This window comes from Pangasianodon hypophthalmus, chromosome 13 (genome assembly GCF_027358585.1).
Source record: "Pangasianodon hypophthalmus isolate fPanHyp1 chromosome 13, fPanHyp1.pri, whole genome shotgun sequence".
Lineage (NCBI taxonomy): Eukaryota > Metazoa > Chordata > Actinopteri > Siluriformes > Pangasiidae > Pangasianodon > Pangasianodon hypophthalmus.
The window spans coordinates 11,715,378-11,729,296 of record NC_069722.1 but is presented as its reverse complement, the minus strand read 5'-3'; the positions used below and the strand labels follow the sequence as shown (position 1 = coordinate 11,729,296).

At 38.9% G+C, this 13,919-nt stretch overlaps 1 protein-coding gene across 1 annotated transcript; it reads left to right on the top strand.

The window, feature by feature from the left end:
- Nucleotides 1-6,800: 6,800 nt before the first annotated feature.
- On the top strand, nt 6,801-8,490 carry foxd7 (forkhead box D7). Its single transcript, XM_026916973.3, has one exon. It carries the CDS (start codon nt 7,131-7,133, stop codon nt 8,085-8,087), a length of 957 nt encoding a protein of 318 aa, XP_026772774.1. The 5' UTR covers nt 6,801-7,130; the 3' UTR covers nt 8,088-8,490.
- Nucleotides 8,491-13,919: the final 5,429 nt, after the last annotated feature.

Below are 13,919 nucleotides of genomic sequence, written 5' to 3'. Positions count from 1 at the left end.
TTAGCTGTTAAATAATGCTACAAACCAAACATGGGCTGAAGTTTCTGTCTGTTGACAGGAAACAAGTTTAAAATAGTTGTGGTAAGAGCAGAAAGAGCCACAGCAAATTAGAAATTCATCACACTGTTGTACATTTACATTCACAGAAAGGCACAACTACACACACACATACAAATGCAGATGCTAGACAGTTTTATAAATACACCTAAAATAGTAAAGAGACAGAAACTGAAGCTGTCCCTGTAAAAAATTCAACTAATACTGGAAATCTGATGGACTTTTAAAGTGCCACAAAATGATTTTGAAGTGAACTGTGGCTCCCCCTGTTGATGAAGGGGCCATGGGCCCTATGCGTACACACTGCAGTGGGCATGTTACAGAGAAAAACATGAAAAATAAATAAAAATTAAAAAAATCTCACAGACGGAAGATGATACACTATATTATCAAAAGTATTCGGTCACCCATCCAAATGATCAGAATCAGGTGTCCTAATCACTTGGCCTGGTCACAGGTGTATAAAATCAAGCACTTAGGCATGCAGACTGTTTTTACAAACATTTGTGAAAGAATGGGCCGCTCTCAGGAGCTCAGTGAGTTCCAGCGTGGAACTGTCATAGGATGCCACCTGTGCAACAAATCCAGTCGTGAAATTTCCTCGCTCCGAAATATTCCACAGTCAACTGTCAGCTTTATCATAACAAAATGGAAGAGTTTGGGAACAACAGCAACTCAGCCACGAAGTGGTAGGCCACGTAAACTGACGGAGAGGGGTCAGCGGATGCTGAAGCGCATAGTGCAAAGAGGTCATCGACTTTCTTCACAGTCAATTGCTACAGAGCTCCAAACTTCATGTGACCTTCAGATTAGCCCAAGTACAGTACGCAGAGAGCTTCATGGAATGGGTTTCCATGGCCGAGCAGCTGCATCCAAGCCACACATCACCAAGTGCAATGCAAAGCGTCGGATGCAGTGGTGTAAAGCACGCCGCCACTGGACTCTAGAGCAGTGGAGACGCGTTCTCTGGAGTGATGAATCACGCTTTTCCATCTGGCAATCTGATGGACGAGTCTGGGTTTGGAGGTTGCCAGGAGAACGGTACATTTCGGACTGCATTGTGCCGAGTGTGAAATTTGGTGGAGGAGGAATTATGGTGTGGGGTTGTTTTTCAGGAGTTGGGCTTGGCCCCTTAGTTCCAGTGAAAGGAACTTTGAATGCTTCAGGATACCAAAACATTTTGGACAATTCCATGCTCCCAACCTTGTGGGAACAGTTTGGAGCGGGCCCCTTCCTCTTCCAACATGACTGTGCACCAGTGCACAAAGCAAGGTCCATAAAGACATGGATGACAGAGTCTGGTGTGGAGGAACTTGACTGCACCTGACCTGAACCCGATAGAACACCTTTGGGATGAATTAGAGCGGAGACTGAGAGCCAGGCCTTCTCGACCAACATCAGCGTGTGACCTCACCAATGCGCTTTTGGAAGAGTGGTCAAAAATTCCTATAAACACACTCCTCAACCTTGTGGACAGCCTTCCCAGAAGAGTTGAAGCTGTAATAGCTGCAAAAGGTGGACCGACATCATATTGAACCCTATGGGTTAGGATGGCACTTAAGTTCATATGTGAGTCAAGGCAGGTGACCGAATACTTTTGGTAATATAGTGTATCTAGGTGATTTTGATAACCTGTCAGCTTGTTAGTAAACCAAGAAACTCTTTAGGATAGAGGCTTTGTGTCTTTAGGATAGAGGCTTTGTGTCTTTAGGATAGAGGCTTTGTGTAGTTGCTACAGTTTTTCTCTCATTAACTTAAAAAAGAGCCTAATGAGAGAATGGCTGTTTAGAGCTGTTTATCGTTGATTGTTTTACTATATCAGCATGCCCTGTTGTGTTTTATTGCTTACATATACCTCACCAGAGTACGCCTGTTCAACATCTAAGTATTCAGCAGCAGGATAGCTGAAAATACTTCAAAATGAATTAGAAAAACCTGCATTCAAGATTTCACTTTCAGTTTGACTGCACTCATTAATTTATTGACCCTACACTATTTACTGTTTACATCCTTTCTTCATTGGCAACTAAATTAAATCTTGATTGTATGATAATAAATCAGTTAAAGATGCTGTTTCACACATCCACTGAATTTCAGGTTTGACATACCAAGTCCATCAGTAAAATCTCTGTCAAGTGGAAATGCTTTGAGACTGAAAGAACTTAAGACTGGATTAGAACTGTACAGCTGACCATAGGTGAATACCCACATATTTATTCTCATTTTTCCAGTTATATTTATTCACAGCATTTTATCCAGGCAGTCTACAGTGTCTGATTAGTCTGATTTTTTATTTTATTTTATTTTATTTTATTTATTTATTTATTTATTTTGAACCCACAGATTTATAACGCCTAGCACTAAAACTGACGGAAATGTAGTTCTTTGGTGTCGAGTTTGGAGGTGATCAGCTGTTATTGTTTTTATATATTTACAGTTTCAACACCGGCAGGTGGCGCAGGTGACTGAAACTGACACGAGCAGAAGAGATTTCACACTTATATCATTGCGCCCTCTAGTGGCCAACTTAGCTTACAACAGAATGAGGAAAAACCAAATCCTCCAAACCCCGTATACATGGTTATGTAAAGCTTTAACAAGTTCCACACTAAAGTAGTTTGAATTCAATACACACACACATATATGTATGTATGTGTATATATATATATATATATATATATATATATATATATATATATATGTGTGTGTGTGTGTGTGTATATATATATATATATATATATATATATATATATAGATAGATAGATAGATAGATAGATTTTTATTGTGCTCATCTCTCGTTCTTTGTTGAAAATTTAAGCAATAAAAGAAGACATAATTTAATAATAATAATAATAATAATAATAAATCAATTTTTAAGGCCTACATCATATTAAGTGCCAGTGTCCCCCTTCTGGACAATGCACAACCATGATCATGTAAAATGAGCCACTTGTTCACTGGGCCAGTGACACTGGAGAGCAAAACCACAGCATTAATACACAACACAACAGGGGGCCCCAGTTTCCCCACAAGGAGAGAAATATCTGACAATTGTGACCTTTAACTGGGGACATTTGGCGGATCCCCACGAGGAAAACTGCTTAAAAATGGTGAAAGAGCCAAAAGGTGTCCTTTTGGTTACTGAAATTAAGTTTAGAATTATATTTATGTGTAAGTTATTTAGCTGCTTTAATAATTTAAAGAAAGTCTGTCTTCACAAGGGTAGTGAAACGAATGTGTGTGTGTGTGTGTGTGTGTGTGTGTGTGCGCGCATACACTTATGCAATAAATATGAATATTTCAAATCCAGACTTTCATTTGCAGTCTTTCTAGAATATTTGTTTAAATAGCCATCATCAGATCCTTGATTAGTCAGTTCAGAATGTGACCAGTTTGAAAAGGATGGCATACAATGGGCCAGAAAATAAGATTTTTTTAAAGCCTAAAACAGATTCTCTGTTGCATATGTCGGCTTTGTATTATAAAGACCACACATGTATTAATCATATAATTCCTTGAATCATTACTTCTCGATGTTTTTTTTTTTTTTTTTTTTTTTTTTTTTTTAGTAATATATCCACCTTATCATAGAAAAGTCACGTTTAGCATATCAGGACACTGATCATGCGCTTTTCTTCTCTAGTCTCTAAAAAAGACACTGACACGCCCACCATAGTAATCTTATCTGTCCATGTCTCCTCTCTTCATCTTAGTAATAAAGATTTACTGATAAAAGCAAAGCAAAAAAAAAAATCATGGATAATGGTGAAAGAGTTATGAAATAATAGGAATGAGAATTTCTAATCACTTTTGGATAAATTAGCTCCTAAATGAATGTCTGTTTGCAGCAAACGAGTTCAGAGTCTTTGCATCCCTTGTTATGATTTTTCTCAAAGCAGTTAATGCAATACAAATGTTTTATATTCTTTTATATTTTAATTCTGTCTGTCAAAATTCTGTAATTATCATATATGCCATTTATACTTGGCCTAATTATGCCTAATTCATAGAATAATTTATACTATGTCTATTGTGTCTGTAAGGTTTTTAGTTTTTAGTTGCATGTTTATCTAGCAAAAGTCCAAGCTGTAAAGATAGAGATCAGGACAAATAGCTGTTTTGGGCTTTCCTGGCTAAAGTTCGTTCATATGCCTCCACAAAACAGCCTGAGAAATGACCTGCTTTTTATTCAGTGTGCTACAGGGTGGCGGGGTTGGAAAGGATTTATAGTTTCCATATTGCAGAAGTGTGTGGATGGTCTGTAGGAGTTAACAGGCTGCAGTAAGGCTCTACTGTTAGAGTGGCTTTCTGTCGGGTTAGTTTGTAAAGCAGCAGTGAGTTTTCATGTCCTGCATGACAATGAGCACAGTGGCCACAAAACACTGAACGTGCTGGACACTGGTACACACACAATACCACAAAAACTAGATATTCAGGAACGTCGAGTGTCTTGTAAAATGGTGTGGCTTAGAGGATGCATTAAAAAAGGCTGAGTAAGAAAACTTAGAGAAATACTAAAATAACACACTTTGTGAATTCGGTTTTATTGTGCTTTTGCATCCTTTTTATCTTTTTTTTATGTTCCCTTAAAAATAGCTAGCCTACTAAATTACATACTTCTTACTTCCTGGTGGTACTTTTTTCCAAAAATACGATTTTCTGCTTTATTGCTTCCAAATGTTATTATTTTTCTGTTATACAAATGTATTGTTTTCATTCGCAGTAAATGATTGAAGGGAAGACGAAGTCTGTACAGAACCTTGCTGTAGTGTTCATCTGATTTATTTCCCTAATTAGAGTGTAGCATCTGATGGCATTCGTTAAAATCCGACTTGATTTCAGCCCCAGTGTGTTTGTATTTCGGTTAGAATCATTATATTCTAATGGCTCTAAATATGCCTTTATTAATTCTTGTAAACATTATTTTGTCTCATGTGTTAATTAAGATAGATCCCCAGCTCTGAGATTTCTCCTGCTTGCGCGCCACAGTATAGAAATGTAGCTCTGCATGGATTCGCTTATTTTCCGTCTCTCTCGGTGATTGAAACCACTCTCGCGCGTATTTCCGCCGCGTCGGACCTGTTTCTAATATCAGCACATGCGTGATGCATTTGGGAAATGCAGTGCAGCTTTCCTGCACTATTGTAGGCCACCCGGGCCAGTGTCCGGGACCGACAACGATTACGGGCAGGAAATGTGAGCATCCCAAACACAAGAGGGGAAAAAACTTAGCAGCATTAAACACAATCAACCAGAGGCCTGTTCAATTGGGAACACACGCACACACACACGCACACACACACACGCGCACACACACGCACACTGCACGAGCTCCGACTGGTTTTTATCGCCGAAAAGATCTTTTCGCTTTCATCCCACCTGCTGACGGGATTAGTCTATATGATGGACTTCATTTTAGCCGAGTCATTAAATTCTGTACATGAAGGGGAGGAAGAGAGAGAGAGAGAGAAACACCGGGATCAGGTGAAAGTGCACCGGAGTTACCTCGCTGTAAATTCTCTTTATTGCACATTAAATGATCTTATATCAATGCCAGATTTAATCCAATATTTATACTGCTGGAATAGATAGCACTTCTGATGGTGCCAAGCCTCTGAACTTCCTTTCATTCTTCTTCTTCTTCGTGTTATTATTATTAACCTTTTGTTGTTGTTGTTGTTGTTGTTATTATTATTATTATTATTATTATTGTTGTTGTTGTTGTTGTTGTTGTTGTTACATAACAACATAATTACGTCATAATAGATCTTCTGATTATTGATATAATAATAATAATAATAATAATAATAATAAATACATTAATAGCTTAAATAAATATAAGCACTGTTTTATTATTATTATTATTATTATTATTATTATTATTATTATTATTATTCGGCTATCTGATCGCACATTTGAAGGTTTTCGTGTAGACTGTGTGTCCTTTAAATCAGAGTGAGACCCGTGGTGTCAGACTCCAGACCTGGAGGTTCACATCAGCACAGAGTTTAGCACTTCACCCCTCATAACACACACACTTCAGTTCATAAACACCTCAGGCAGTTTTCAGCGTCTTCACCTGCTGAATGTCCAGTACAGAAGGCTAAAAACAGAGCTGTGCGGCTGAGTGTAACACTCCTGACTTACAGCAAAAAGCAAACCTTATTTTCGTTCTTTTAAAACCCGAGATATGATGTTATTCCTGCTACTGCTGCTCATTAATACAGTTTTAATATTCTATTTTTAATTGCGTTAAATTGCTTCCTCTCCTATAAACCTACTTATAAAAATAAGGACACATTTCACGCGTTTAAAGAACGATCCAAAAAAATATTTCAGCAGGACATTACGGCAAAACAGTAAAAGCTTTAAACCATATGCTTTATTAATCAGCTTAATACCGATTCTATTAACTGCTGTCATAAAAGATGAATTTATTAATCTATTACGCACGCATACTCGTGAATATTTTCGTAGAGTTATATGAGTGTATAATTTAAAAAAGGAAAACCTGCCATGGCTCTGAATTGCCTCTCTGATGCTAGATATGATCGCAAGACTGTTATAATATAATTGCTGGTTTATGCTGCAGTAAAATGCGCGCGCACTTGACTCCACTGCTTATTGCTTGAGGTATGATTATGGTTATGATTTTGTAAAGATTGTCGAGGTTGTTAGAGTGTTGTGCTTCCGCTCTGCTGAAGTGGATCTTCTTTGCCCACACTTCATCATGACATCATGGTCACCTGATCCGAGCGCAGAGGAAATCCTGCTGCTTTGGAGAGGATGCTGGACATTGCAGAGGAGCGTAGCTCGTAGCGTCACCAGCTTTTTTCCCTCCTGCTTCCAATGTTGTGAAACGGCTTTGTTTTGAAGAGAGTCTGCAAGTTTGGGTAAAGCGAACCAAGGCACTTTTTGTGGTCAGTCTGACTGGTACTGGTCAGTTTAAGGTACTTTACTGGTGTTTAAAAGAAGCTTCTTTGGGGAGCACAGTGCGAACACACTCTCGGACCCGCTCATGTCTCTCACCTGTTGAGGCAGGTGAAATCGGACCAGTTTGTGGATTTGCTACTATGACTTTGGATACGGATTTAATGGACGACCTGGTTATCGACGTGGTGGGAGAAGGGAGCAAGGATTCGGCAGAAGAGAGTTGCTCCACCTCACCTCCAGTCGTGTCCGAGGCTGAGTTCAGCTCGGCGTCTCTTTCTGCCAGGCATTATGAAGGCGATGGAAAAGACATAGCGTCTTCCAGATGCCTTCCAGCTCCGAGCAAAGGCGCCTCGGTAAAGCCTCCGTATTCCTACATCGCCCTGATCACCATGGCCATCCTGCAGAGCCCGAAGAAGCGGCTCACTCTCAGCGAGATCTGCGACTTCATCAGCCAGCGCTTCTCTTACTATCGCGAGAAGTTCCCCGCGTGGCAGAACTCCATTCGCCACAACCTGTCCCTCAATGACTGCTTCGTGAAGATGCCGCGGGAGCCGGGCAACCCGGGGAAGGGCAACTACTGGACCCTAGACCCGAACTCGGCGGACATGTTTGAGAATGGCAGCTTCCTGCGGCGGAGGAAGCGTTTCAAGCGGCAGCACTTCCGATTCGGTGTGTTGAAGGATCACTCGTTAGAACCCGCAGCCTTTCCGAACCTGTCGTACGGCGCATACGGGCTCGGGGCGTCGTGTGTGCCTTTACCGAGCATGGACGTCTATCCGTTTGGATTCCGCCATGCCAGTCAGGCGTCCTGTGTGCCAGGCGCTCCACCTGGTACCGTCCTTCCGGCTCTGTCCACCTTCTTCTCGCGGAGTTCTCTACATACTAAAGCTTTCCCTCCGAGCCAGGCGCTCACAGTGGAGTCATTAAGCTCAGCTCCGCTTCCCTCCAGCTCTCCGTATGCGCCCTCCGCTCTTCTCCATCCCATCGCCTTTCCTCCGTTTCTCAGCCTGCAGTACGAGTATCAGAAGCTGCAAAGCCTGACAGGCGGCTCCGAGGCGCCGAGTAAACACGCGTACCTGGGCAGGGTGGCTGATTAGCAGCGCTGCGGCTGTCTTTTTTTTTTATTTTTTTTTTTTTCTCAGGAAATAAGATTTTTGGCATGTTGATGTGCTTTCAGAGTGAGAGAGCAGAATATCTCTGATGGCATTTAATGGACACTGAACTTTTGACATTTATTCCCCACTGAATTTTATTGGGATTTGTTGTTGTTGTTGTTGTTGTTTTTGCTGTTGTTGTTGTTGTTGTTGTTGTTGAAGGAAGACTCATTTGTGCTTAAAATATTTTCTTATAGTAATTTCATACTACAAAATTGCGTTGAGTGATTTGAAAAATATTTAACTGACGAATTTCCTCTTGGTTGTTTGGAAAAAAAATAATAAAACGAATTTGTTAAAATCAGTCGTGATTATTAATTTGTTAATGGACATGAGAACTTTTTATACCCCATTTAATTATGTTAAACTAAATTAATTATTAAAAAAAAAAAAATCAATCGTATTAGGTTAGAAATTAAAATAGGGAGCATTTCAGAAATTTACTCTTCTAGTATAAAATGTTTTATTATTCTTTGACTAGCTGTACTGATCAGTTTGTGCTTTTAGGCGCTTACTCCGCTTATTCTGAACTTTCTGTAACGATGCGCCTACAGTGCTCCTGACTTATTATAATTAATAATCACCTCTGCTAAATGCGTGGCAAACGATCCACAATGATCAGCAATTATAAACAGAATTCTTAATAAAACAGGTTTAATTTGCAGAATGAATATTTTACAACTGTGTAAGATGATACAGAAAAACTTTCCCTTCTGATATTCACTGGGATTCATAAAACTCAAATAAAAATAATTTCGTGCTGTAACAGCATATTAAAATATATAACTCACATGAACATACAGTGTATAGAGGCTAATGATTCTGCCTCCAGGGATTGTTCCTTTCTTTGCAGAAGCGCAATGGCCATTTAAACGAGTGAGTTCACCGTGCTGAAATGTAGTTTATTAGACACTCAGGTCTTATAGGCCATGTCTGTGTGTGTTTATTTTAGTGCGATCAGTGGAATCATGGAATTGGCCCGCTATGAATGCTCTTTAAAAATATACAATATGACACGTATCACACATAACCAGGACCATATTTTCCGCAAAGCGCACATTATGAATAATCATTTCAAGCCCCGGCGGAGCTGTGTGTGTGTGTGTGTGTGTGTGTGTGTGTGTGCAGCTGTAGGCCTGACACATGCATAAAGAGTATGAAAATCACTTGATTGTCTGGTTTTAGGCCTCCAGCACACACAGCGTCTGAAGCAGCTAATCTGCATTAAACAGCCAGTTCAAAGAGCAAGAAAAATGGGGGGAAGATAATAATAATAATATAATAATAATAATGAACGGCTACATTCTTACCTTATTATTTTTACTGATTACCAAATAAAAAACAATCGAATACCGCTTAACTTACTGATTATGACTGATGTGTGCATTTTTCATAGAAATGGTTTCACAAGAGAGACGACTGTGACTGTGATTTTCCTCTATACCGCATTTAGTAAATTTTAAAGCGGTTTTTTTTCCACAAATGATATTTGATTGGCGCAAGATAACCAGCCTACGTTATTAACTAGTCGTTTTTATTAATCCAATTTAGTCACTAGAATAAAACAACCTATAAACACACACACACACACATACACACACACGCACGCACGCACACACACTTCTATATATTTTTTTAAATATTATTTTTTAATAACCTTCTGCAACCCCTGCTTGATTGATTGCATGACCAATGGCCGCTGACAGCACTGAGGTTTATTACACAGCGACTTTATTTATTATCCTAAAGCACACTTTACCTCCAGTCAAATAAATACAAAAAATTTGGTACCGACTGACAGGATATTCGGTTGAATAATTTTGGATGATTTTTTCCTAAATTTATTTCAGAAAATTTATTTTCAAACTTCTTAATAGCGAAGTCAGTGAAAAGGGATAGTCTGTAGCCTACAAACCAGTAATCCTAATTACACTCAGTAAGCAAATAAAGTTTAATGGGATAGTCTTGTATATAGAGTATAACAGCTTGCAGACAAAATAATTTTTGGAAAGGACCAAATGCAGGATACAGGGTTTATTCCCTCAGTCTCACTGACATTTTAGCACAAAGAAACAAGATCAATATAAAATATCATTATATAATGCATAGAGATACAAAAAATAAATGTGAATGCAATAGATCAGTAATGTCTCCATTCTTGATTAACTATACATATTGATTTAAAAAAAAAAAAAAAAAAAAAAGCTCAACTTCTCCTTTATGGTAACAATAATTGCACTTCTTCAGAGTTTTTGGAATCTGGTAGTTGGTTTCCTGTCTCTTGACTTAGCATGGAAACTCATCCTCATTTTCCATTTGATAAACTTTTCAAAACATGATGTGCTTAACTCATGATGTGTTTGCATTTATACATTTATACACCATGAGGCTTGATCCTTAAAAAAAATAAGCAAAGAGAAAGTCACCCAGTCAGAGAGAGTCTGTACAGCAGTTATTTAGACAGTCAGAGACTTGGTTACGGAGCTTACAGAGGAACGAAACTTTTGCACCTGACAAAATAAAGGGAGTATTACAGCAGAAGAGAGAAGGGAGAGATCTGCTGGAAGGTTACAGCTGTCTTTGGATCACACACAGCTTTTCACTCCTACTGCATGGAATAGTAATGGAAAGATTCCTCTGTCATTTGCTCTGAATAACTCCCTGTATTTAACCTGGTCTCAACAGAATAATAAAATCCCAGTCTATCTCTGACCTCACGCTCACATCACGCATGCTTTGAATCCCCTCTGCTCTGTGTTCTGCCATGTATGAACTTCACGTCTTCTCCACCATCAAAGCTCTCAAGTAACTCATATGCACACTCTCAAATGATGTGTAAAGGAATGTCTAGGAAGACCCATAACTCCACAGGAAATCAGTCAATTCTTGTAAAAAAGGCAGTTATCATAATAAGTCCGAAATATGTGGTCTCAAATTGAATATGTCATCCCTTAAAACCCCACTGTATGCTCAATCAAAGTCACATTAGGCATGTTAATGACATTATGAATATGATGTATAGCTATTTGTGTGACACCTTAACAGCAGGATTGCCAGTGAAAACGCTGCACATCTCTTTGTGGTTCCCCACGGTTTATCAGCTATGACTTATCATAACTCATATCTTCGCTCTGATGCAGGCGGCCAGGTTTGGGTTTCAAAGTCCATACATGCCTGACTTGAAGAAGTGACCACTCGTTCCTGTTTGGTGATGCCAAGCTAAACAGTTAAAGTAAAAGTATCCCTCAGACACTGTGGTGAGTCTCCTCCTCCAGACAACAGACTAAATCAAAGAGCTGAGAGAGAGAGGTGCTCCATGGGATGTTGTACTCCTGCCATGGTTACTTGCTGAAAGGACAAACTCTGCACCGCAGGATGTTTTTGTGTGTTTGAGTTGGATCTGTTTGAGTTGAGTCATAGACGACATAAACAGAGTAATTCAGAAGCTTAAGGCCCAGTAATATGCATTTAAGGATTAAGCCTCAGTTATGTGCATTCTTATTTGGCTGCTGAGGTTGTCACAGCTATGCATTTTTGCTGAAAATCATAGATAATGACGAAGAGCTGATCTTTGGGGGTTTTTTTGGTCTGAAACAGAATGTTGTATCTACTTTATTGTGTAAAGTTAATTATAATCGGTTGAGAGGAGTTGGTAAGGTAATTGGAAATTCTTGATCACCAAATACTCTTTTTTGGTCAAATGTTAACATCCTTTACACAAATGTCACGTGTACCTTCATGTGTGAGTAATTATATGATTTACACATGGTTTTGAAACACTTCTCATGTTTTACAGATTTTTTCATATGTGCATGTAGAAGAAGGTTTTTTTATTTTCCACAGGTGATCACATGGTATTCACATAATGTCACATGGGTGTGCAATTTTAGGGCACTACATGAAAATGAAAGGCCCTGTTAAAATGCACTTTCACTTGCTTTTCACACATCCTCACATATTACTCGCTTAATCGCATGTGGAAAAACATATGATCACATGTGAAATGTGTGTGTTTTTCTGTAAGGGATTGATAGGATTGAAAATTTGACTTGTGAGTTGCGTTTGACTTGTTAGGTTTGTTACGTTGTACTTAAGATATGTGGCAATCTATTATTTACAAAATAGGAGTAATGTGTAGGAATCTGTGAAAATAGCGAAAGCAGAGGCAATTGAAGAACAATGTGCAGTGTTTGAGAGCTCAAATAAGAGGGATGATGGTGTCGTCACTGCAGCAGCTGCCAAGGTGGCCCAAATGATCAAAAGCTCACAGCTCTCACCCAGCGCTTTAATGAGTAACTTAGACACACTAGCACATACACACTCACACCATCTTTCCTATTCCCAGTTTAACCAGTCTCTACAAATGTATTCCTGCCACAAAATATAATGACTAGCTTACATACACACTCACACATGGAGTTGAATTTTGCTTTTTCTGGCAGAAGTTATCTCTCTCTTTTCTCTTTTCCAATTTCATCTGAACTCTGTTCAATTATAAATCATCACTCCTTTCTTTTATCTCTATTTTCACTGCTTGTTTCATTGGTTTTTCTTTGTTTCCCAACACCAGTAAGGACAAGGTGACTCCATTCTATGCACCACCTATGGGGTTTAGTACCCAAGTGCTTGTCTGGCATGTTAAAGCTGAGTGAATGTGTGTGTGCGCGCGCGTGTGTGTGTGCGCGTGCATGTGTGTGTCCCTTATAGAAAAATCACTTACATTTCACATGGGCTCATGAGAATAATATGTGATCATGTATGAAAAATCTGTGAAAATGTATTTCAACATATTATGCCCTGAAGTAAACACATTTGAACAATACATTCTCCAGCAACTTTATTGGACACACCATACTAATATTGTGTAGGACCCCTCTTTGCTCTCAGAACAGCCTCAGTTCTTCACAGCATGGATTCCACAAGGTGTTAGAAACATTCCTTTGAGATTCTGGTCCATGTTGAAATGATTGCATCACATAATCCCAAAAAAGATTTGTCAGCTGCACACTCAGGCTGTGAATCTGACCCTACCATCTGCATCTTGCAGCAGAAATTCAGAGATTCATCAGACCAAGTGTCATTTTTCCAATATTCAGTTGTCCAGTTTTGGTGAGTCTGTGCCCACTGTAGACTCAGATTCATGTTCATGACAGGATTAGAACCCAATGTTCTCTTCTGCTGTTGTAGCCCATTCACCTCAAGGTTTGGTGTGTTGTGCATTCTGAGATGCTTTTCTGCTCTCCAAAGAAATATATAGTGGGGTCCAAAAGTCTGAGACCACATTGAAAATCTGTTTGTTTGTTTGTTTGTTTTTTCATTTAAAATTGGAAATAAACAGAAGGTTTTAGAATTTGAAACAAAGAAAATAAATATTCAATATCTTGAATATTTAATATTCAAGATTCTGCACTATCTCTAGGTCCTTATTTTAATGTAAGCAAATTTGTGATATTGATCATGTTAACTGCTTTGTATAAAAGGTCAGATTTTCCTCATGCCTAATCTCTTCTATTCAAGCATGTGTTCAGAAGACACTCTGATGGATTGGATCTAAAATGGATCATAAGGTTTTTTCACACCATTCTGTGTAAACTCTAGAGATTTTTGTGTGCAAAAATCCCATGAGATCAGCAGTTTCTGAAATACTCAAACCAGCCTGTCTGGCAACAACAATAATACCACCGTCAAAGTCGAAGAAATCACTTTTTTTAATGCGAACATTAACTGATGCTCTTGGCATGTAGCTGCATGGTTTTATACATTGCACTGCTGCCA

Bases quoted from the DNA above. Each gene is read 5' to 3' on its own strand.
- foxd7 (XM_026916973.3), top strand. From the start codon at position 7,131: ATGACTTTGGATACGGATTTAATGGACGACCTGGTTATCGACGTGGTG.